The 25813-nt window shown below is 41.1% G+C and overlaps 1 protein-coding gene across 7 annotated transcripts in view; it reads right to left on the bottom strand.

The window, feature by feature from the left end:
- Positions 1 to 6256: 6256 nt before the first annotated feature.
- Positions 6257 to 25813, bottom strand: part of Hp1bp3 (heterochromatin protein 1 binding protein 3) — a 28223-nt gene continuing 8666 nt past the window's right edge. For 5 of the 7 annotated variants that reach the window (XM_027399787.2, XM_027399790.2, XM_027399791.2 and 2 more), the window contains 9 exons: positions 23850 to 24009; positions 21613 to 21756; positions 20109 to 20189; positions 18619 to 18770; positions 14448 to 14538; positions 12128 to 12287; positions 9939 to 10050; positions 8591 to 8731; positions 6257 to 7966 (listed from right to left, as the gene is read on the bottom strand). In XM_027399787.2, the coding sequence (XP_027255588.1) occupies positions 7672 to 7966; positions 8591 to 8731; positions 9939 to 10050; positions 12128 to 12287; positions 14448 to 14538; positions 18619 to 18770; positions 20109 to 20189; positions 21613 to 21756; positions 23850 to 24009 (1336 nt within the window). In that variant the 3' untranslated portion in view covers positions 6257 to 7671. The remainder of the gene's footprint in view (positions 7967 to 8590; positions 8732 to 9938; positions 10051 to 12127; positions 12288 to 14447; positions 14539 to 18618; positions 18771 to 20108; positions 20190 to 21612; positions 21757 to 23849; positions 24010 to 25813) is intronic. The other 2 variants (XM_027399788.2, XM_027399786.2) reach the window with 1 other exon arrangement.

A 25813-nucleotide genomic window follows, 5' to 3' on the forward strand; every position in this document is an offset into this window, starting at 1 on the left:
GTGTTGACTGGAAGGCACTGACAGGCACAGGGCTTGGTCCTGCACTGACCTGGTGAGTGAAGGGTCAGTAAATAGCGGTGATACTAGTAGCCTTGAGTTTCTTTTGTTGTGACCTGTTGAGTGTTTACCAACTCCCCTGTGCTGAGTGCTAAGGGACCTAGCTGACAGTCTCTAGGCTAGGACCAAGAAGGAGCATCGTGGCAAACTCAGCCTACCAAACTAGCAACTCAGGATACACAAAATGAAAAGGCTAACTCCCAATTCTTAAAAAGAAAATAGAAGAGATAAATATTTGGAGCACTTTACATAATTTATTATTTTTAATTTAGATTTATTTTTAATTGTGAGCTATGGTGGTTCATTCCTTTCTCCTTCCATTTTTTTTTTTTTTAATCTGTATGGTGTTTTGCCTGCTTGTATGTCTGTGCACCATACACATGCCTGATACCCTCGAAAGCCAGAAGAGCAGTTAAAGACAGCTGTCAGCTGACATGTGGGTGCTAGGAATTGAACCCAGGTCCTCTGGAAGAGCAGCCAGATAGCTATTTCTCCACCCAGATTTATGGGTATTTTGTCTGCATGTGTGTAGGCATTCATGCGTGCCTGTGTTCCTCAGAGAACAGAAGAGGGGGCCACACCTCTGGAACTAGAGGTGCAGATGGTTGTGAGCCACCATGTGGGTGCTAAGAATACAACCCAGGTCCTCTGCATGAGCAACAGCTCCCCGGCCCCCAAAATAAATACAACTTTTTTTTTTTTTTAAGAAAGGAAAAATGGCTGGAGATATTATACTTCAGTGGCAAAGCCTTTCTCAGGCACGTATAAGGCTGAGTTCAATTCCTAGCACCAACAAAAGAAAAACCAGGCAAGATGGCTCTCAGTGGGTTAAGGGACCTACTGCCATGGCTGATGCTCCTGAGTTCAATCCTTAGGGCCCACATCATGAAAGAAGACAACTCCTAACAAGTCCTCTGCCTTTCAAATGCCCACAATTTCACATGTGCACACACAAATAATAAAGTGGAATCATCGTCGTCGTCATCGCCCTATAGGCTGCAGAGGCTCAGTGGTTCAGAGGTCCCAAGTTCAGTTCCCAGCACCCACATGGTGTTTCACGACAATCTGTAATTCCAGGTCCAAGGGAATCCAACACTGTTTTCTCGCTGCCTTGGGCATCAGGCACACGTGTGGTATAAAGACACACATGCAGACAAAACACCCATACACACAAAATTCAAACAAAATCCTACATGCTCAAAGGTTTACATGAAAGGTGACCATCTTTGGAGGTGCCAGCCATCTCTGGGCAAGCTCTGGTCCCACTGAGAACTGTAGCATGAAGCAGTTGTCACTCCCTTATCTGCCACGTGCCTAATCCTGCATTCCTAACAGCAAGCTCTCTGGAGCTACCAGAAACAGCACTTGAGCTGGATGGATGACTCACCTGCGCAGGAAGCCTGCCATTACCCATATTAAGCATGGAGAGGGATGTCAAAAAAAGACAGGCTGGGGCAGGAGTCATGATTGCCAAATGCATTAGTGCTCACCTTGCAAGTCATGGTTATTTCCCGATGAGTCAGTGACAGTCACTAAACCACACAGGTGGAGCTTGCTATCAGTCTCCCCTTTTATTGAAAATCCCGGAATCTGGCTGTGCACTTGCCAGCTGATGAATGTGAGTGGGAGTAATTGCACATCAGCTGGAAGTTGCTCTGCAGCCGCTAGGCTAGGCTAGGCTATGGGGCTCCTCCACCCCAAGTACCCAGGAGAGCCAGTGTCCCAGGAGAGATGCTGTACTTCCAACCAGGCCTCACACTTTCTCAGTGCAAAGAGGTCTGAGAAGAGGGGGGCGTCTTCCCAGAAACATAACAGTTTGTTGTTAAGACAGACTGGGCATCTGGGGATCCATTTCCTACAGGAAGACTACGCAGTACCCAACCCACTCTCTAACACCTACATTGAAAAATGGAAGCCGCAAAGACAGGGTTTTGTTTTGCAGCTTGCACACCAAACACCTTCAGTTCTGCTGCTGATACATGCTGCATGGGCCCTGGAAACTCCCATGGAACTGCCTGGTTTCTGACCACTGAGTCCTTACTGCCGTTTGTATAAGATGGACTTATAGAGGATTGACAGAAGAATTTCATCAGATCCAAGGTTCCAGAATGTTGAAACAGAGAGGCTGTTGCACAACTCTGGAATGGGATGAACAAGGGCAGGATAGTAGAAGATGGGTGATGGATGTGGAGGACTCATGGCTGTTAGGTGACTACATCTACGTTCCGAAACTTCTCTTGGTGGGCATCATGGAAAACGAGTTCATTTTTTAAAATTATAAAGTGTAAGCTGCCAACCCTCTAACATGGGAAGTTCTGACTGATGCCATGGTAACTGGGAAAGCTCATCCTGTGTACTGGGTGATGAGGTTCTGGAGTAAACTGCGAGAGTACCAAACAGAAAGGATTCCAGGGCTAGCACTAGTACAGAGTCCTATAACAGCCTCAGGGCCAGGAATGGAGAGATGTCTTAGTGGGTTAAGAGCATGTACAACTCTTGCCGAGAACCCCAGTTCAATTCCTGACACCCACGTGGGGACATTCACTTACCTGTAACTCCAGCTCCAGTGGGATCCAATGCTTCTCCCAGTAGTTAAAAACAAACAAACAAACTTTTAAAAACCTTAGGGCCACGTAGATAGTATTCCCAGTAAATAAACAGCCTATCATTTTGGCAGCAACCGCTACACTGAAGTTGATGTAGGAGTTATTGCCTATAGACCCAACACTTGGGAGACAGAGGCAGGAGAATCACTGCAAGCTCAAAGGCAATCTGATTTTTTTGTTTTGTTTTTTCAAGACAGGCTTTCTCTGTGGCTTTGGAGGCTGTCATGGAACTAGCTCTTGTAGACCAGGCTGGTCTTGAACTCACAGAGATCCACATGGCTCTGCCTCCCAAGTGCTGGGATTAAAGGTGTGGGCCACCACCGCCAGATGGCAGTCTGTTTTATATATATGTATATATGTATACCGTCTCAAAAAGCCTAGACAACAAAATGCCTACCAGCAAACCTCCATTCTGATGATTTCATTTCCCAGTCTTCATAAATAGTTCTTTGCTGTGGAATAATCCTTATGTACACTGTGTATATGTATTACTCTCATTGGTTCATAAAGAACTGACTGGCCTATAGCTGGGCAGGAAGAGATTGGGCAAGAGAGCCCGACTAAGAGAATGCTAAGGAGAACCTTGTCTGGATGAGTGAGCAGACACAGAGAGAAGCAAGATGAACATGCTGTACTGAGAAAAGGTACCAAGCTACATGGCAAAGTGTATATAAAATTACGGGCTAGCAAGTAACAAGCCTGAGCTATTGGCCGAGCATTTATAATTAATATTAAATCTCTGTATGGTTACTTGGGAGCGTCTTGGGGGACAGAAACTTCCACCTACAGTTCTTTCCAAGGGTAGAGAGAGAGTCACTGGGCACTGGGCTGAGAGACACTTGGGATAGTTCAAAAGCTTTAAAAAAAAAAAAAAAAAAAAAAGCCTGGGGGAAGCAATCAAAATGGTTCTGTACTCGAAGTGCACAGGGTTGGGGAAGCAAGACATCCCAGAGGGTAAAGGCACTTGCCACCAAATCTGATGACTTGAGCTAAATCCCTTGGTCTGATATTTTGCAAGGAAATACTCCAAGTTGTTCCCTGATCTCCACATGGGTTCCATAGCACATGAACACACATTTTTTTTTTTTTTAAGTGCACAGGTGCTAACTCCACCTTGCCAACTACCTGTGACATACTATAGAATCTTTTCCTCCGATAAAACGGAGATGACAAACCATAACTACAGAACTGCTATTATGTGGTAACGCAGTACAATGCCTGGCATATAGCCATGGCTACTCTTACTATTTAATTTCTATTAAATTTGGGTACATGCTCCTCCAAAGGCTTATTCACCAGGTAGTTGGGAGGTGGCAGAACCTTCAATAGATAGCAGTCTAGTGCGAGACGTTGTACCCTCGCCCATCCTCAATGGAGAGCCAGTGTGTACTGGCTTGAATGAGAATGGGCCCATAGGCTCATCTATTTGAATACTTGGTCCCCAGTCGGTAGAACTGTTTGGGAAGGATATGTATGGAGTTCTGACCTTGCTGGAGGTGTGTCACTGGGGGTGGCTTTGAGGTTTCAAAATCCTACCATGTCACTCCCAGTTAGCTCTCTCTGCTTCATGCTAGTGGGTTAAGAAGTAAGCTCTCAGCTACTGTTCCAGCACCAAGTCTGCTGTTATTCTCTCTGCCATGGTGGTCATGGACTGTAACACTTTGAAACCATCAGCCTCAAATTAATGACTTTATTTTATAGTTGTCTTGGTCATGGTATTTTGTGATAGCAACTGAAAAGTAACTAGACACAAACTAAAGGCTTTCCTCTTTATACATTATTTCTGCTATTTTGTTACAGCAACAGAAAGCTAACACATTAATTAGCAAGCCAAGTTTATATCGACATTTATTTCCAAGCCAAGTGTTGTGTTTGTTTAGATCTTGTTTTCACATAAATTTCTCACAAACTATTGCCAACAGACATGACTGAACAGCTCCTATTGCTGTGACAACAGGCCTGGACCACCAAGCCTGTCTATTCTGAAATGCACACAGGACTAGATCTCCTGTAATTATACTCATGTGGACCAGGTATAACCCATGCTAAATGTAAATGCCTTTGTCACATTACTGTGGAAAGATATCCGAGAATGTAGCTTAAGCCAACCATCAAGCACCTTCAGAGACTCATTTACCAAAAGTTTGCAGCAGATGGCTTCAAGTCTTCTTAACACTGTAAATCATCTCATTGGCCAGAGACCCACCTCTTCCATTTACCCTTCGCATTTAACACAGAAATGAAAATTATAAGTGTGTTCACTGAGTGCACAGAATTAAACAAAAATCAGTAAGTCTTCTATGTCAGTGTAATGGGAGTGTGTTTCTTTGACAGCTGGGGCTTTCCAACCAAACAATCCAGTCTTTTCCCTTCCTAGGATGTTCAAGCAGACTGTCCTAAGCTGAACTTTTGTGAAGTAATAGAATTCAGAACTGAGAGAGACCTTAAATGACCTCAACTTTTCACTACATGTGAAGTGCTTCATGTACTTAACTGATACCAGCTGACCACTCAGCAAACCTTTTTAGGAGCAGTGTCATAAAACAGATAAACCAAACCTCCTGCTGTTGATACCAGAACAGCAGAAAATCGTTGACACTGACAGCTAACAACACACTATGAGTAACTATTACCTGGCAAACAGTGCAAGAGAAATGCAAGCACTTACTACAATGAGGTCTCTGGTGTTGAGGCTGCTGCCTTCAGCTGTGTGTAATTTTTTTCCAGTCTACAGTTTCCCTGAATATTAATTAAATTCTTATGATCTCGAGAAAAGTCTTTTATACAAGATGATGTTTTAAAATTTATTTTTATTTTATGTGCACTGGTGTTTTGCTTGTACATGTCTGTATAAGGGTGTTGGATTAATTGAAACTGGAGTTACAGGCAGTTCTGAGCTGCCGTGTGGTTGTTAGGAATGGAATCCAGGTCCTCTTGAAAAGCAGCCAGTGCTCTTTAACAGCAGAGCCATCTCTCCAGCCCCACAAGATGATTCTTCAAGAAACCTTTGAGCCAGGCATGGTAGCACACACCTGTAATCCTGGCATTTGGGAAACAGAGGCAGACAGATCTCTGTGACCAGCCTGGTCTACAGAGTGAGTTCTATCTAGGACAGCCAGGGCTACACAGAGAAACCCTGTCTTGAAAAACAAAAACAAAACAAAAAGAAAAGAAAGCAAGCAAGTAAGCAAGCTGGCTAGTTAGCTTTGATTCATTAAACAACCAGCATTCAAAATATCTAAAAAGGAAGCATCACTGACCATCAAAATAGGCTGGAGCTTGTCTTTAAATAGGAAACAGGTGGGGTTGGAGAGATGGCTGAGTGGTTAAGAGCACTGACTGTTCTTCTAGAGGACGTGGGTTCAATTCCCAGCATCCACATGGCAGTTCACAACTGTCTATAATTACAGTTCCAGATGATCCGACACCCTTACATAGGCAAAACAACAATGCAAAATAAATAAATTAATTAAATCGGGGGAAAAAAAGGAAGCAAGCAATGGAATCCCTTGCAGGAGCAGAGATTACAGGACAGGCAAGGAGAGCTACTCTTGAGAGTACACTGAACCCTTTTCAACATAAGTTGTAGTTCAGCAGATTTTAAAATTTCATGTTTATTCATATTTCTCAAAATATATGTACATAAAAAAGGAAGATTTACAACAGGAAAGATTGCCTTACATGCAACACAAATCCCAATGACTCATGATGGGATCTCACAGGTTATGATCCAATTCAAGCCCATTTTCTCAAGTCCGTTTTCCAGCCATACGTAAGGCTGTGGGGATCCCAGGAGACACTGCAAGTGGAATGAATCTCAAACAAACACCTTCTCCTCTGGCAGTATGTAAGGGGCCAGAGGATATACATCAAAAAGTTTAAGACAATTAAAATATCAAGTGCCACAGGGAAGGGATAAATGATAAGCAGAAACTATTTCTTAAGAGGGAAGCTAGTGCTATTTTACACAACCTCACAATATCCTAAAACAAATACAAACAAAAAGAGGGTTAGGTAGTACAGCTTCGTTTGCTTTCCCCTTCCTCTCTTCTGTTAAAATATCTCAAAAAGGAAACCATTTGCCTGATAGCAAAACTGCTATGGAAAGGGGAGGGGGGAAGGGGACCTCGCAACAGGTGAATCTGAAATCTGGTTATTTTAGCAAATTATGTTCTACCACGTAACATTTCTACATTAGTCATTCTCAAACAGGGACTGTCAACTCATGCCCCAAATATTAAAAATATATCTAGACATTTGATCGAGAATACTCTGTCATTTTTGGTAATATAAGCAACACCAGAAATCAGATTCCACATATTCCTGTACTTCCCTTCAGTCAAAAACCAAGTGGTGCAGACAACTTGTGCTTGCTGTTAAGGGAACAATGCTCTGGGAAGCAAAGCGTGCTTGGCAATTGGTCAGAGAGACCAAAGGAGCGGAGATCTTAAGAATCTAGGGGACCACAGAGACTAGGGCTTCTTTTCAAAGCTAAAATATCTCCAGCTCAAGCTGGAGAGAATGGAGAGTGGAGTGATTTTACAGCCAGGGTTAATCACCACAGCTCTAGCAAGGCTCCAGGCAGGCGCAATGCCTTATCAAGTGCATCTGCCTCCTCTTGACTTCCAGCACCTACCTGTTGGTGCTCACTACAAATATAAGTCTTTGCAATTGTTTAGATTAACTTAACGGGGAAAAACCCAAATCGGACCATAAAAAAGAGGAAGAATGAGGATTGCAGTTAAGAGGAGCAAAAGGAACAGGGTAGATTACATAGTTCAGCAAAGTCCAGGATTATTGCAGAAATTAAAATGATGAAGAGGTAGGCACTGGGAACAGTACCTAAAGCTAACAAATGTCTACATTGGTTTGTTTATATTCCTTCCCGAAATGCTCACACGGGAAGAAAATAAAAAATTTAAAAGCATCATAACTAAAACAAATGCACACTGACCTTATAAAATAAGATTTTGAATTCTATCATGATACCCTTTTTTTCCTATAAAATTTACTTTTTTGCCTTGAAAGACTTTTTCATGGTAGATTTGCCCTTGCTGGACAGTTTCACTTCTTTTCTTGCATTGGCTGTGGGCTTTTTTGAGGAGCTCCCACTAGACTTCTTGATGATTGAGGGTGAGGGTCTGGCTTTCTTGGCAGGGGTCTTGGCCTTCGGGGGGGCTTTCTTGGGCAGTGGCCTCGCTTTCCCTCTCTGGGCAGCAGGAACTTTACGCACAGGCTTGGACCCTCTCTGCTTCATGGATGTAGCCTTCATTTGGGACTTGGCTGGGGTTTTCTTCTGTAAGCTGTAAAAACAAAAAGAATAAAGCTATTCACTCACTGCAGGAGAACTTGCCAGGACAACTTCCCTTTGCTTAAAGAGAAGTGGCTTATATAGAAATCACTATGTTAAAAACAGAAATTTGACTTGATTTCTCAATACAGGCTTTACACAAATTTAACTGATTCATGGAAGTCTACAGCTGATTTCTTAGAATATGGAATTACTTTTCTTTGAATAAACTATAGGCATGAATATTATGTTTGACCAACGAAGAAATTACTTATTCACACTGCCTGAAGTTTGGAGTCCTTGAATTTCCAAGGGAGAAGATCATTTAAATGTTACCCAAAGGGTCTGAGAAGGATCTCAGTGGTTAAAACACATTCCTATGCTTAGCCCCACCTAATAATAACACTGTACTTTCAGTGATATAGACACATATTCTAGGCAAACACTCAATCACTGAGCTATGTTATGTCCCTGGGCCTTATTTTATTTTTTGACACAAAGCTTCAATAACTGTCCACACTGGCCATGAATTTTCAATTCTCCTGCTTCAAGCCTCCCTAACAGTTGAAATTATAGGTCCAACTCCATTTTTAGCTCCAAGATATTATTCTGTCTCAGCAGATTCCTCATCTCACACCTTCTCTTGGGTGGGGGTTCTTCATCCTCAGAGTCCTCTGATGATTCTTCCTCATCCTCATCCTCATCTTCATCCTCATCTTCATCCTCATCCTTATCTTTAGAACCATCTGGCTCTTTCTTTGGAAACAGGACTCCTGGGCTAAGGAGGGAAAAAAAGTAAAACCAAGTCTCATGTAGGACAAGAAAAATAATGCGAACCTACAACCTGCCACCAGACATGTCCACTTCTAGTCATACTCTCTAAAATGCTAGGTTACAAATATCTGCTTAGAGTTTAAGCTATTTTGAACACATGTACTAAAAGTCACCATAAATCTAGGAAAGCTTCCCATCATATTTCATCCTCTTCCTCCCATCATGCAGTAAAAAGGATTCTTCTTCCTTTGGTCATCAGCCACTAATCTTCTGCCATGTGGATCTGCTCCCAAACACACAGCAGTGAATGGTCTGCACTACAGTGATCATGGCTTTGCCTTCACAATACTAGCAAATTACTCAAAGTTTTGGAGAAATTGGGCAAGAATTCATGTCCTCTAAACTTTTTTTTTTTTTAATATTTTATTTATTATGTATACAACATTCTGCTTCCATGTATATCTGCACACCAGAAGAGGGCACCAGATCTCATAACGGATGGTTGTGAGCCACCATGTGGTTGCTGGGAATTGAACTCAGGACCTCTGGAAGAACAGTTAATGCTCTTAACCTCTGAGCAATCTCTCCAGCCCCTCTAAACTCTTCTTTAACTTTTATTAGTATGTCCATAAATTCAATCATGTATATGACCTAACTATTCAATTAACTATTTAATGTCTGAAAATTCAAGCATGCACTCAATAAAAACATGTCCATGTTTTTAAGAATTACATAAGAAAGAGTCAATGCAAAGCTGCTGAAGCAAGAGCCTCACAGCACAGGCTACGGTCTGACTAAAAGATGCACAGCTGTTAAAGAACTTCATGTATGTTTCTGTTTCAACAATTAAATAAATCATGAACAGGAGACAGGTTTTTCAAATAAAAGTTTGAAGAAGGCAGAGTTTTGATTCATGGAAACAGGCAACACTCTCCCCATCTGATTTTCTGGACAATTAAAACATTTTCTGGTAATCTGAGTGTTGTTACCATTTAAAATGATGAAGAGTGAACAACAAGTTGACTCTCCAAGAGCTGGCTAACCAGCAGCTCTTCTAGGACAGCAGAGATACTGTTTGAGTGAGAACCTTTCATAGTCGTCATTTTCAGATAGTTCCAGTTCAGGGTAACAGTAATGAGGCAAGCTCTATTAACCCAAAAGCAGATTCAAACCTACAGTGGCCAGCGCGTCACCTTGGGAGCTGAGCTCACCTGGGGTAATACGGGAAGCACAGCTGGAAGGTGCCACTGAACCCCTTCCCAGAGATCTGCTCCATCCAACCGTTCTTCTCACACTTCTGCAGAGTCTTTTTCAGCAAATGCACTTCACAAAAAATTCAAGAATAAAGAAAAGGTTTAGATAGTCAGATTTGGTCGACTGACCACAATTAAATGCAAACCAAGTCAACACTGTTCATACACTAACTAGTATATGTAAGTCCTTTGTATCTAAATGTATTAATTAGTTTATAAAACAATTATTTTGTGCCCATAAATTTGGCAAGTTACATTGAAAAAATAATAAGAGACATTAGAATCCATTGAGTCAAATTGTCTTCACAGGAAAGGATAACAGGTGTTTAGAATGAAATCAATGTCTTGAGTCTAGAGGTTCTTGGGTAGTACATAACTGGTTAATCACAGTTCTGAATCTTAAAAATGTCATTTTGATTCACCTAAGCATCTAATGTGTAACCTCTATTATACACAACATCACCTTGGAGGTTTATAAAAAGATGAGCAGTGGCCGGGGAGATGGCTCCACTAGTCAAGTGCCTGAGTTCAGGTTCTTAGCACACATGTAAAATGCAGACATGGCACTGTGCATCTGGAACCGAGAACCAGGGGGTGGAGACAGGCAGAGCCATGGAGCTCAAAGGATGCGCAGCCACACTCACTGGAGCGTGCATGCTGTGCACAGAGACAACAAAAAACAAGATAACAGGACAAACCCCTCAAAAATAAAGCCACAGGACAATGGGATAGCCCCTGAGGACTTCTACTAGTAAAAGACTCAGTATGAGTGAAACGGAAAAGGACTAAATAGGCTTCCTGGCAGGTTGTAGTGGTGTCTATAAACCCATCACTTTGGGAGGTTAGAGAAGAAGGATTCTGAGTTCAAAGCCAGCCTCGGCTATTTTACTCTCTCGCTACCCCAAGACATGGTTTCTCTGCGTATTCCTGATGTCCTGGAACTTTCTCTGTAGTTCTTTCTCAGTAGGCTAGCCTTTAACTCAAAGTTCTGCCTGCCTCTACCTCCCAAATTCTGGAATTAGTGCCACCACCACACCTGGCCAACCTGGGCTACTTAATAAGACTCTACATTAAAAAGGAAAATTCTTATTTTTATTTTTGGTTTTTCAAGACAGGGTTTCTCAGTGTAACTGCTTTGGTGGTCCTGAAACTCCCTCTGTGGAACAGGCTGGCCTCAAACTCACAGAGCTTAGCCTGCCTCTGCCTCCTGAGCGCTTGGATTAAAAGATATGCACTACCACCACCAATGGCTGACAAAAAAAAAATTCTTCAGAGCAAGTGTAATGGCTTTTACTCATGTTACTCCGAGTACTCCAGGGACAGATATGTCTCTGAGTTGGAGGTCAGCCTGGTTTGTACAGTGATTTCTAGGTTAAGAGCACTGACTGCTTTTCCAAAGGTCCTGAGTTCAATTCCCAGCAACTACATGGTGGTTCACAACCACCTTGAATGAGATCTGGTGCCCTCTGTTGGCGTGCAGGGCACATGTAGACAGAAGACTATATACTTAAATAAATTTTTAAAAAAGTACTGCTAAGTACTGAATTAAAGACTAGTCTCTAATCTCAAAGCATTACTTCTGGTAAAAGTAATTTGTTATAGGGAATAAGTCAATTAACAATCTGGAGTAACTGCAAATTAACAAAAAGCCCCACTAATACCAGCAAACCTAGCAACTGAAAGGCCCAAGGATCCTGAGTTCCATGCCAGCCTAGGTGAAACAATGAGACATTCTCTCAAAAATGAGACCTGTGAGGGATGGAGAGATGGCTCAGCAGTTAAAAGTGCTTTCTGCTCCCCCACAGGACTTGAGTTTGATCTCAGCACCCATGTTCAAGCTACTTACAAGCACCTGTAACCCTAGCTATATGGGATCTAACACCCTCTGACCTCTGCAGGTACCAGAGACATGTGGCATACATTCACACAAACATTTACACATACATGAAAATAAAAATAATGAAAGTAAAATCTCTTTAAAAAGTATAAAAATCAGTCAAAGTCTTGATTACTTCTGTTTCTTTTTATAAATGATAAGTCTGTAATGCCTCCCTCTTAGTTTTCAGTCAGCCAGTAATTAATGCTCCAACATTAGTAGCGTGAGAAGATTCTTCCAGTCCCATATAATGCACACAGCTGATTCTTACTTTGATAGTTAGAATTGGTCCCTGGGTGGTTCTCCAAGACATACTTCTTCAGAGCAGTGGTGGAGCAGGTCTTCGGTTCATTCATGGCAGCAATGGCAGACAAGATTGCATATTCCATCAGGCTTCCACCAAGCAGGGGTTTCTCCCCTGATTTCTTCAGCTGTTTTCCAAGGAGGAAGAGAAAAGCATCAAGACAACATTCTCCCAAACCATGTCAAGACAAGACTCCTCGGCACCAGGTGGGTCGGAGCTCCTGCATCAGCACAGCTATTTTACAATGAATTATCAGGTCATGGCTTTCTCCTCCCAGTCACCAGGTTTCAACCTAGCTGAAGAGTCCCAAGCCTCTTTTCCATTATTTTCTTCTTCTATCAAACCCTCCAACTCTCCTAAAACAGCAATAGATATTGTAAACCCAGAGAGACTAACATCCTTATGCCATGTGCCATAAAAAATACTGATAAGTATTTAAGGGATCATATAGCAGAAAATTACATGGCCTATTAATTCCAGGCTGAGACTAAGAAATAACGATTACTAACATTAAAGCTCGACAAGATAGCACACACCTTTATCCCAGCACTTTGAGGCAGAGGCAGGTGGATCTGAGTTTGAGGCTAGCCTGTTCTACATGAGTTCTACAACAGACAGGGCTCTCTGTAGAGACCCTTACTCAGAGAGAGAGAGAGAGAGAGAGAGAGAGAGAGAGAGAGAGAGAGAGAGAACAATAAGCCAAACAGGAAAAGAAAACAAGAATGCTTTATAGTACTGGCTTACTTATTTTTTTGAGACAGTGCTTCAGATATCAAAGTCTGGCCTCATTCAGCAGACTGCTTGTCTAGCATACATGATGCCCTGTGTTCAAACATCAACATTTCAATAAACCAGTGACTGTAGCATATGCCTGCAACCCCAAGACTTAGGAGATAGAGCAAGAGGATCAGAAGTTCAAAGTCAGCCTCAACTATATATAAAGTTCAAGGCTAGCTTGGGTTACATGAGACCCTTCTCAAAAAAGCAGAGAAAACATTTCAAGTTCTATATTTGACTAGGGACTTTTTTTCCTTTGAGATAGGATTTCTCTGTGTAGCCCTGGTTGTCCTGGAATTCACACTGTGGACCAGGTTGGCCTCCAATTTAAGAGATCCACCTGCTTCTGCTTCCTAAGAGCTGGGATTAAAGGTGTGTACCACTATAGCCAGGGAAAGTTATCTTAAAATATTCTTTATTCAACCATTTCTGAATGAGGCCAACCTTTCTTCATAAACTGAAAAGATATTAAATAAAACAACTACTGTTTCCTACTTAAGCTAGACATTAAAAACATTAGCAAAAATGTAAAGTGTTTCTCTTAACCAGTTTTTTGAAGACCAGTATTTTTCATGAAAAAAATACATGACTTAGCATGTAAAGCGTTTAGTATTGTGGGATTTTATTTGTGTTCCATTTTTTGAGACAGTTTATATCTGTGACAGTCCTGGTACTCATTATATAGACAAGACTGGTCTTGAACTCATGACAATTCTCCTACCTCAGCTTCCCCAATGCTGGAATTAAGGCAAGAGCCACTGGTTACAGCTATTTTTATACAAATTAATTTTAATTTTAAAATTTGTTTTGGTTTTGAAACAGTGTCAATTAGCCCAGACTGTCTTTGAACCCAATACACGAAGAGGACTCTCCTAACACGATTCTCTTCCTTCCCCAACCCAGTACACCACACCCAGGCATCTTAAAGAGTTAATGTAAACGCCTTTAATCCCAACACTCAGAAGGCAGAGACAGGCAGATCTGAGTTCAAGGACAACCTGGTCTACAAAGTGAGTTCTAGGACAGCCAGGGCTACACAGAGAAAACCTGTATCAAAAAAAAAAAAAAAAAAAAAAGTTAATGTAAAATATCCAGTTTTTCAAAATTGTATTATTACATTTATTTTATTGATGGGTATGTATGTGGATGCACACATGCCACAACATACGTATGGAGGTCAGAGGACAACATGCCTTTCTCATCCTACCACTCAGGTTATGGGGACCTAACTCAGGTCCTTAGATTTGGTAGCAAGTACCTTTACTTGCTGAGTCAACTTTCCAATTCTATGTAGCTCTTACTGGTTTTGAATTTGAAATTTTCCTACCTCTGTCTCCTCAAGCCTGGGATTACAGGTGTGTATCATCATGTTTGGCTCTTAGTTTTAATTTCTAATTTAGTAAATACTAATAGATGTTAACACATATAAACAAAATCTTTGAGGGTCTTCAACACAGTTTGAGAATAAAAGAGGTTCTAACACCCAAATTTTGAGACTTCAGCTTCTAACCTGGAATGTCCCCGAAGCACCTTTGCCAGTTATCTGCTCTAACTGGCCTCTCTCCACTGCTCTCTGCAGAGCATTCTTCAACAACTGGGGTCTGCAGAGAAAAACAAAAACAGTGATAAATCTGTCGATGAAAGAAACTTGCAGAATTTAGATCCAGGTTTATTTCCAGATCTAAACTCATAATTCCTGTTATGTGTAATATCCTGTTAAAAATGAACAAAAACACCACCAAAATGCTGGCATCATGGACAAGGATAATTTCCTCTTAAAGAAGCTATTATTGACAAACACACATACATATTCCTTACCATACAAACAAACTTTTCTCATTGCCATAGTGTGCCAATACCCTGTAATTTACTACCATCAGACTGCAAAGACATCTTTTCCCCCCTAATGGGGGTTAGCTTGCTATGTTGCCCAAGCCACACAAAGGTTTTAGCTTTAATCACACCAACCAAATTCTTGTGTGAGATATGTGAGAATGCTTTTTAAAAAGTCATTCTGAGACGGGCGGTGGTGGCACACGCCTTTAGTCCCAGCACTTGGGAGGCAGAGGCAGGTGGATCTCTATGAGTTCGAGACCAGCCTGGTCTACAAGAGCTAGTTCCAGGACAGCCTCCAAAACCACAGAGAAACCCTGTCTCAAAAAACAAACAAACAAACAAACAAACAAACAAACAAACAAAGTCATTCTGAGGTAACTGACAGGTCCTGAGGAACAGCATCTGAGTATTGCATCTGGCCTCCATATGCACTTGCACACACATGTGAGCATGAACTCCCCATGCACACTCAATCACCCCCAATAGAAAAACAAGTAGAAAAGGATCCTGCCAGCATCCTAACATAGGATGGTAATCAGAAATCACCCATGTTGACTCCACTATGGTCTTAGGCTTTCAGACTTCCTAACTGTGGGAAGTAAACTAATGATGTATGTAAGCCAGCAGCACAATGATGATGATGATAATGGCAACAAACCAATTAAAGCAGCCCATTGAGATGACATTAAAGACTTGAGGCACCCAATGACATGGCTCAGCCAGTAAAGGTGTTGTCAAGCCTTAAGACCTGAGTTCACTTGCGGACACTCCCATGGTGGAAGAGAAGAACTGACTTACACAATTGTTCTGTGACATGTGCACCTGGCACAGATATACACAAATACATAGTAAAACCTTTTTTTTTTCCTTAAAAAAAAATTAGCAAGAGATGGAAAAAAACACTAGCTGCTTTTCCAGAGGACCAGGTTGAATTTCCAGTACCAGGTTGAATTCACAGCCACAGCCACCTATAACTTTTATCCAAGGTATCCAACTCCCTCTTCTGGCTCCTGCAGGCACTGCAAGCAGGTGGTGCATAGTGACATATGCAAGCACTTACAGACATAAAATAGAACAGCCTGAGATAAACAAGATCCTACCTCAAAAAAAAAGGGGAGAGGCGGGGTGTATCAGGACTCCATTCTGACTTCTGAGAAAAGAAATATGGCCTTACAGAAAAAAAGGGGGAAAAGCTTCAAAGTGATGGAAACTGGGCGGGTGGTGGTGCACACCTTTAATCCCAGCACTTGGGAGACAGAGGCAGGTGGGTTTCTGAGAGTTGTAGGTCAGCCTGGTTTACAACTATGACAACCTAAGTGATTGGTCTAGATTTTCCAAAAGCCAGGTGTGGTACATGTCTTTAATCCCAGCTTTCAGGAGGAAGAGACAAAGGCAGGTGGATTTCAAAGCCAGCTTGGTCTAAATAAGACCCTGTCTCAAACATATAAACAGACAGACACAGACACACACAGAATTATGTGTCTAAATGATAAAGACATGCTATATCTGTACATTCATTAAGCCCTCTCCCCTTTTAAAAGGGTTTTTATTACATTCATTTTTGTGGGAACTTGTGTAAATCAGATGACAATCATCAAGAGGCACTTCTCTCTTTCCACCATATGGGTCCTGGGGATCATACTAAGGGTATCAGGCTTGGCAGCCAAGTGCTTTTGTTCACTGAGCCATCTCTGTAGCTTCTATTTACTATTAAATAAAGCCGGAGTTCTCATCTGCTCCCAACAATCACAGCAAATAGAAAATGAGTACCTAAAGCTGATATAAAAGTTGTTTTTGTTTTTTTGAGACAGAGTTTCCCTGTGCAGCTCCTGCTGTCCTGGAACTCACTCTGTAGACCAGGCTGGCTTTGAACTTAAAGAGATCTGCCTGCCTCTACCTCCTGAGTGCTGGGATTAAAGGTGTGCTCCACCACCGCACAGCCAAGTTTTGTTTTGTAATATATTTAAGTTTATGGGTCTTCTGCCTGCATATATGTATATCTAGATCCTATGGAAGAATAGCCAGTGGTCCTAACCATGGAGCCACCTGTCTCTAGCCCAACATGAGTTACAGGGACTGGGAAGATGGATCTGTGGGTGAGGTGGTTTGAAGGAGACTGGCCCCTATGGGCCCATATGTTTGAATACTTGGGTGTACCCTTGTTAAGGGAGGAGTGTCATGGAATGCAATTTGAGGTTTCAAAGGACTGGTGCCATTCTTCGTGTGCTTTGCCTTGCCATCATGGACTCTAGTCCTCTTAACTTGTAAGCACAATTAAACACGTTCTTTTAAAAATTGCTTTGGTCACGGTGTTTTGTCATAAAAATAGAAAAGAAACTAAGACTGAGTAAAATGCTTGCCACATAAGTGTGAAGATTCAAGCTCAGATCCCTAGATACCATGTAAAAGCCAAGTGGGTGTGGTGGTCCACCAGTATTCCCAGCTTACAAGAGGCAGAAACAAAAACTCTTAGAGCAAGCTGGCCAGCCAGACTAGCCAAAGAGTTCAGTGGGACAATCAGGACAGACACTTAACATCAACTTCAGACTGCTATATGTACCCATGCATCTGGACACAGAAACACATGACCCCATATATATTCCAAATGCACACACACTTATGTGTGAGTGTGGTGTTACACACTGTGAGCCCATCACTTGGGAGGAAGCAAGAGGATTATCAGGTCAAAGCCATCCTCTGTTATACACCAAGTCTGTGGCCAGCCTGGGTTACATGAATCCCTGTCTCCAAACACAAACAAACAAACAAAAAAACCCACAAAAACACAAACACAATAGGAGCCGGGTGGTAGGGGTGTACACCTTCAATCCCAGCACCCAGAAGGCAGAACTCTGTTGAGTTCAAGGCAAGCCTGGTCTACAGAGTTTGTTCTAAGACAGCCAAGGCTATACAAAGAGACTCTGTGTCTTGAAAAATAAATAAATAAATAAATAAATAAATAAATGAAAAAGAATCACAGATAACTATGTAACTGCACAGGAGCAATAGAATCAAAACTAGATTAAAAGCATTGGGGGCGGGCTATATCTCTACTGAACAGGCACACTTTTTCCTTACCATTATTTTATATATTACAAAACCTACTTATAACACAATTATATTAGATATTTGAAGTATTATAGGGAAGATTCTAGGAGGACAAGACCAGTGGTGCAGGCCTCTAATACCAGCTACTCAGTAAGGCTGAGGTAGGAGGATCACAAGTTTAAGGTATGTCTAGGCAATTTAATGCAATAATGTCTCAAACTAAAATGTAAAGAGGGCCAGGACACAGTTAAGTGGTGGAGGCTTGTCAAGCATGCTTGAGGCCCTAGCTTCAATTTTCAGCACTGCAAAGTAAACATATAGAAGCCAGGCATAATTCTACTAAGGCAAAAGAAAGAAGACTATGAGTCTGACCACAGTGTAGGCTACATAGTGAGCTCCTATCTTAAAAACAACAGAGACTACACATGGAGATGCACACTGCATCACTCACAGACAGGACCACGGAAAGAATACGCTTGAGCATTTTAGGACTTTGATTTTATGGGGTCTACTGGAACCAAACCCTCCACAGGTACTACTGAGGGACACCTAGACTCTATTAGGATCACTTAAGAATATATAGTTTGGGTTTAAAAACAAACAAAAGAATAACAGCAACAAAACGCCTTACATATGACATAAAAAAGAAAATATGGGGAATTAGGAGACAAAAAATAAAACCATACAGAAAGTTTTAACTTCTGTCTCACCCGAAAGAAATCGTTCTTAATATTTCAGCTCTGTCCTTTATCAAGAACAACACGAACTGCTTTAGAGTCAGGGGGCATGGTTAATACCTGATGTCCACTCTAAGCTTAGGGTAATACTGAGACACGTATTTCCTGATGAGGCTGTAGGATGCTTCTTTAGGCTCACAGAGTCGAGTAAAGGCCAATGGGAGAATATCTTCCAGCTTTACTTGTGGTTCTGGATCCACTGCTGAGCCCTTCTGCAAAAGTTACAATCATTATACAACAGACAGCTGTCAGCCCACATGATACTTACACCTCCAGGGCTTTCCTGTTTTACTGTCAATTCAATTGGCAAATAGAAAAGTATATTTTCTCCCATATTCAAATAAATCAGAGCACAAGGTATAGATTGTAGCAATTTTGTCAGATGATAATTTCAGACTCAAACAATAAAAATACACACAGAAATCAAAAGGAAGAATCAAGTTATTTAAAGGTCTACTTTCACTCTTCATTTCTAGTAACATAGGATTAAGTGCAGCACCAGGAAGCACACCACCAACGTTCCTTTTCAGGTGCTAGAAAATTCTGTCTTAAAAAAAAGTATGAAGAGGGGCTGGAAAGATGGCTCAGTGGTTAAGAGCACTGACTGCTCTTCCAGAGGACCCGGGTTCAATTCCCAGCACCCACATGGCAGCTCACAACTGTCCATATTTAACTCCTGTTCGAGGGGATCCATTATCCTCATAAAGACATTCATTCATGCAAGCAAAACACCAATGTACATAAAATAAAATAAAAGTATAAAGAAGCTGTGCTTGGTTATGCATGCCTTCATCCCAGCATTCTCAAAGTAGGTAGATGTCTGAGAGTTTGAGGCCAGCATGGTTTACACAATGAATTCCAAGATAGCTAGGGATATGTAGAAAGACCCTGTCTCAAAACTAAAATTAAAATTAAATTTAAAAAGGTATAAAACTTTCAGAATTGTGAGAATGATACAGATCGCCGGGTGGTGATCCCAGCACTCGGTAGGCAGAGGCAGAGGCAGAGGCAGGCGGGATCTCTGTGAGTTTGAGACCAGTCTGGTCTACAAGAGCCAGTTCCAGGACAGCCTCCAAAGCCACAGAGAAACCCTGTCTTGAAAAACCAAAAAAGAAAAGAAAAAAAACAAAACAAGATTTTAGTCTTTTTTTTTTTTTTTAATCAATGAAACTGTGTTTTGTAAGTTAGTATTTACAGAGCTGAGAAGATAAAGGGATCTGAGTACAGTTTAGGGTCTGGTGTGGGCAGAAATGTACCTATATATCTCTTCTAGCTTAAAAAACATTTCACAAAAAGTAGTATAATTCATACAGCTGCTCATAATTGAATATAAGGCATTGAAGACCATAGGCTTAAGAAGGCTGGAGTACTAAGGTTTGCAATCTGGCTTTTCTTTGCATTTATCTGGGCAAAGATACTTACAATGTCTCTAGCCCTTAGTGGAAAGGCTGTACTTCAAATAGTGCTACTCACATAGGCACTCAATTAATGCTGCTGCCCTCAGTAGTAGTAATAGGACTTCCAACACTCAAACTGTGATGTAAACTTACCTTTCTGTTTCTGGATTTCTGAGGTGGTTTTCTTGATTTCTGGACTACAACAAAACTGCCAGATGCACCTTTTCCTTTTACCTAAAGTAAATGCAATCTAAGTTATTCTAGTATTGAGTTAGTAACTTCACACTAGAGAGTTACAGAGCAGGACACAAAAGCTAATGTGAAGTGCTGCTTAACTGTAGAGAAACAACAATGGAGTCAAGGAATCAAAACTTTGGATGGGACACCACTCAGGCTTACCTGATGATCAAACATTTCACAAAATGAAATATATTTATTAATCACATAAATATATTGTGATTAATAAATCACACAATAGGAATGGCTTTATTAATCTATAAACCCCTGAGTACCCACCACAAAGAATACACTCAACATATATGAACTGAATTAACTACTCACTCACAGAGGGTTCCTAGGCAGAGTTGAACTGTCTGACTAGCTAGCACCTAACCCCATTACACTCTGCAGAAAAGTATCAAAGAAGCCCAGGAGCTCTTGGAATGGGATAAACTAGGTCCTAAGACTAGCTCTTTTTGCTACCATGGGATCTTAGTGGGTACTTTTATCACTGTGGACTTCTGAAGAGTACCTGATGATATAAAGTCCAATTTCACCTTAAGGCTGTCATGGTTTTATCTCAGGACAGAGGAATCAGGACTTGCTCAGGCAAGTGTTCTAGCTGAAGCCGCAATGCCTATTCTAAGCCGTTCCAACTCTAAGCAATTCTTTGAAGAGCTAAGCAAAGTAACACAGATTAGGCCTGAAATAGCTTTAGCTGATGCCATTTAGCTCTCAGGCGTTAACAGTTTAGATAATAATCAATTGAGGTGAATCTACTTAAAAGCCAATTTATTAAGTAATCAACTGAGTCACATATATTAAATTTTAGCAGTAACAAACCTAAGATACAAACCTAAGATAAAAGCAAGTCTCCTATTACAGCAATAGTTGTATTCCTTAACCTTAAAAATTATTGTCATTTTTAGAGCTATGCACTTTTAAGCATAATCCAGTCTCCAAAGACTCAACCAACATCCTAACAGGCAGGGAAAACTCACACCACTGTAGTGCTCTATTAAGAGTGACCTACAGAGGCAACTGCCATCAGGGTTCTGAGGCCTGTCCTCACATAGTAAGACTAGGTCCAGTTGAATTATTTCAGTCATGTACCTTACTTTAAAAAAAAAAAAAAAAAAAAAAAAAAAAAAAAAAAAAAGATTTATTTACTATTTATACAGTATTCTGTCTGCATGTGTCCTGAAGACCAGAAGAGGGCACCAGATCTCATTATAGTTGGCTGTGAGCCACCATGTGGTTGCTGGGAATTGAACTCAGGACCTCTCCAAGAGCAGCCAGTGCTCTTAACCTCTGAGCCATCTCTCCAGCCCCATGTGTACCTTACTTTTAACAAAACATAGATATACTTAACTTGCTACAAATGAATTTAGCATAGCTGGCATATGTCATAATCTCATTTTCTACGGTAGTGTAATACCTGTTTGATGACTCCTCTGTTTAACTCTCTTTTCAGTGCTTGCTTAAGGAGATAGCCCCTTCTCTCCAGATCCAGAGAAGGGTACTTATGGATGATGTACTTTCGAATAGCAACCACCGAAGCACCACTCTTCTGGAAGCATGCCTACAAGATTTTCAAACCATACATATTAAACTAGTTATTCTTTATTACGACTCTGAATCATTTTCAAAATAAATTCTTACTAAACGGTAAAGTGGTAGGGAAGAATGACATTGCTTCAGCTAGCTCAATGTAAGCGTGTACAGGCTGTGGAGAAATAACACTAACATGTACTTCGGCAACAATTTTAATTTTTCAAAACCACAGGAACTGCTGGGTATGGTGGCTCACACCTGTAATCTTACCTCTAGAAGGTGGAGGCAGGAGCATCAATGTAAGTTGAAAGTCAGTCTAGGTTACATAGTGAGACCCTGTCTTTAAAAAACAAAGCAAAAAGCTGGGGGATGGGGATGATAACTACCTTTAAACCCAGCACTCAGGAGGCAATACAGCGAGTGCCAGGACTACAGAGAGAAACTCTGTCTCAGAAAAACAACAATAAAAAAACCCCACAACAAAAATAGTCAATCCCCAAACCATCTTAATTCAGAGTGGGGTCATTCCCTGGGCAAAAGAAAGAGAACTGAGCAAATGCCTGTATCTAATTTTCTTCTTCTGCCTACAGACATAAAGCCAGCCACCACCTGCTGCCCTGCTGCTTCTTTCTTTTTTTTTGTTTTTGGAGACCGGGTCTCTCTATGTAGTCTTGGCTGCATGAGATTCTTAAAGAGTGGCTATGTAAAGGACAGAGATCTCAGGGCTGGAAAGCTAGCTCAATATGCTCCTCTTGCAAAGAATCTGAACTTGGTTCCCAACACCAATACAGTAACTTACAACTGCCTTTAACTCCTATTCCAGGGCATCCAGTGCCTTCTTCAGGCCTCCAAGGGCTCCTGAACATATATGACACAAATAAACTCACACAGGCATACACACAGAAATACAAAAATGAAATAATTCTTTTTCTTTTAAATACAAGGTGGGGGGGGATTTAGGCTTAACTTGCACAAGGCTTGATGTTTGATCCCAGCAATGGGGATAACTGGGAAGAGTTACATAATAAATGCAGCATAAGATTAGACTGACTTTCATTTGGTCTAACTTCATTGTCATGGCAGCAAAAACCTGTAATCTTGCAGAAGAATCACAAATTCAAAGTCATCCTTGACTATACAGGAAGTTCAAGGCCAATCAGCTTGTGCTTCATCAAGAAATCCACCCTGACCCTCCAAAAATATCTGAGAGCCACATATGCTACTGAAAGCCAATGAATTACACTGAAGTTATAATGCTATGTAAGGCTAATTTTTGCAGCACTTTGGAAGGGGTAGTGAAGAAACAAAGCAGTAGGATTAGAAGTTTATTTTAGGTATGAAAGGCACTATCTATTGCTGGGCAGTGGTGGCGCACGCCTTTAGCCCCAGCACCCAAGAGGAAGAGGCAGGTAGAGCTCTGTGAGTTCAAGGCCAGTCTGATACACAGAGAAACCCTGTCTCAATAAACCAAAAGGAAGGAAGGAAAAAAGGGAGGGGAGGGGAAAGGAGGAAGGAAAGTGCTATATAATGTATATATATATCAAGATGCTCAGCTGTACAAACAAAACTAGAGATAATTTTTAATGAAAATTGTGTACATTTTCTAATGATTCTATCTTATATGTGCATGTGAGTGCCTGTGATGTGTGTACAGGTGCCCACAGAGGGAATGTGGCCCCTGGAGCTTGAATTACAGATAGTCAATGTAGGTGCTGGGAATAGAACCCAGGTTCTCTGTAAGAGCAGCAACTGCTCTTAACCACTGAATCATCTCTCCAGCCCCTTAACATGAGTTTTAAAAAACATTCAGGGAATGGTGGGGCATTCCTTTAATTCCCCCACCACCACTCCAGAAGCAGGACAGGTGGATCCATGAGTTCAAGACGAGCCTGGTCTATGGGGCAAGTTCCTGAACAGGCAGTGCCACACAGAGAAACCCTGTCTCCAAGGGAAAAAAGTGCTCATCAAATTTAATTACAGTAGAAATACATGTGCCTCCTGTGATGAATATCCTTTAAGAAGCAAAGCAGGGTTTCTGATGTCTGGACAAAATAAGCTGTTTTCAAATAAGGAAAGATGAAGAGGGTAAACCTGAGTTGATTGCTTGAAATAACAACTTGCCTTAATGGCCTCAGTTAGGATTGCATCCATCTTGGGCCGTGGGGAGGAAGCCATTGGTGTTTGTTTCTGGGCCCTGGCTAGCTGGCTGGCAGAAAGAGTAGCCCAGGAAGGTATCGTTTTTTTCACTTTCTTCTCCTTTTCTTTAGACTGATCTTTCTCACTTAAAAACAAAGAGTTTTCATTATGCAAGATGAACTCTTCAGAGACACAGTCAACACTTTGTACTCATAGATCTCACACATTTGCATTCTCCACTCCTAGACTATATATACTTTCAGGGAAAACGGCATCGGCACTCAACACTCAACTGTCTTTCTTATCATTAGTCTCTGCATAGCACAGCACATACAAAGCACTCACAGTGTATTAGGTATCAGAATATACAGGAGGATACACCTAAGTTACATGCAACACTAAACCAACTTATAGAAAGGACTTAAGCACCTATAGTTCATGGTACTGTAGGGGTGTTAGAACAAATGCCCCCCCCCCACACCAAAGGGCAATCATAAAGAAAAAAAGAAAAGGCCACATAGGGAGAGCCAGGTGTAGGGGCTCAGCACTCAGGAAGCACAGTGACTTTAGGTTTAAAGCTAAACTAGCCTAGGTTAGGTAGCAAGATCCAGGATAGCCACGGCTACAAAATGAAACCTTGTCTTGGGGGGAAAAGGTTTTAATTTATTTACACTGAGGTGATATATAAAACAAGCAAAAAATATACAAATATTTAAAAACTTCCTGGTACTATAAATGAATCAAAGAGGTTCCTCTTAAGTATAGAGCTAGAAAGATGTTTCTCTTAGGCACAGGAAAGAGCAATCACATTAACTGTCACTAAAAAACGAAGTGAAAAATTCTAGCTGGAGAGACAGTTCAGTGATAAGAGCACTGGCTGCTCTTCCAGAGGACCTGGGTTTGACTTCAGTACCCAAAAAATGGCTCACATCCATTTGTAATTCCATTTACAAGGGATCCAACATTGTCTTCTGGCCTCCATGGCACCAGGCATGCACATGCATGAACAGGCAGGCAAAACACCCAAACACATAAATAAATAAATAAATATATTATATATATATATATATATATATATATATATATATATAGTAAACACCACAACAGATGCAATGGGATATGGGAAAAGATATTAAAATCCTAAGTATATGATTTTAGCATGTGATATTTCAGTTACCTAAACAGTAAAACAACATCAACTACCTTCAAGGTAAAGAATAAAAAAATTTGAGGCGGGGCTGGAGAGATGGCACAGTGGTTAAGAGCACTGACTGTTCTTCTAGAGGATCCCGGTTCAATTCCCAGCACCCACATGGTAGCTTATAACTGTCTGTAACTCCAGTTCTAGGGAATCTAACACCTTTATACCAATACACATAAAGTTAAACAAATTATATAAAAAAATTTGAAGCTAGAGATGATTTAAAATTCATTCTAAGTAGTAACTAACCCACTCACCTAACAGAAACATTAGAACGGTACAAAGTATGGTGCAGCCAACAAAAAGCACAGACCTTACTCTTAAGAATGGGGATTACTTTTTAGCCAGGTGTTGGTGGTACACACCTTTAACTTGGGAGGCAGATCTCTGTGAGGTTGAGGCCAGCCTGTTCTACATATTGAGTTCCAGGATACCCAGGAAGTGTTACAGAGAAATCCTGTCTCAAAAAACAAATAAACAAACAAAACAAAACAAAACAAAAAAAAAAGGAGGGGGGGTGGATAAAAGATTTCCTGAGTAGTACATGGGAAGAGTATAATTCTGTGTGTTTGTGCACATGTGATGTGGGTGTTCACAGAGACAAAGGTCAAGGTTGGCTGTCTTTCTTAATTGCTCTTCACTCTTTTCTTTTAGAAAGAAGCAAAGAAGCCAGGCTCATGGTTGCAAATACTGGTAACTCAGTACTTAAGATGTAGATGCTTGAGAGTCATCATTGCAAGTTTGAAGC

Source organism: Cricetulus griseus, chromosome 2, assembly GCF_003668045.3.
Source record: "Cricetulus griseus strain 17A/GY chromosome 2, alternate assembly CriGri-PICRH-1.0, whole genome shotgun sequence".
Taxonomy (NCBI): domain Eukaryota; kingdom Metazoa; phylum Chordata; class Mammalia; order Rodentia; family Cricetidae; genus Cricetulus; species Cricetulus griseus.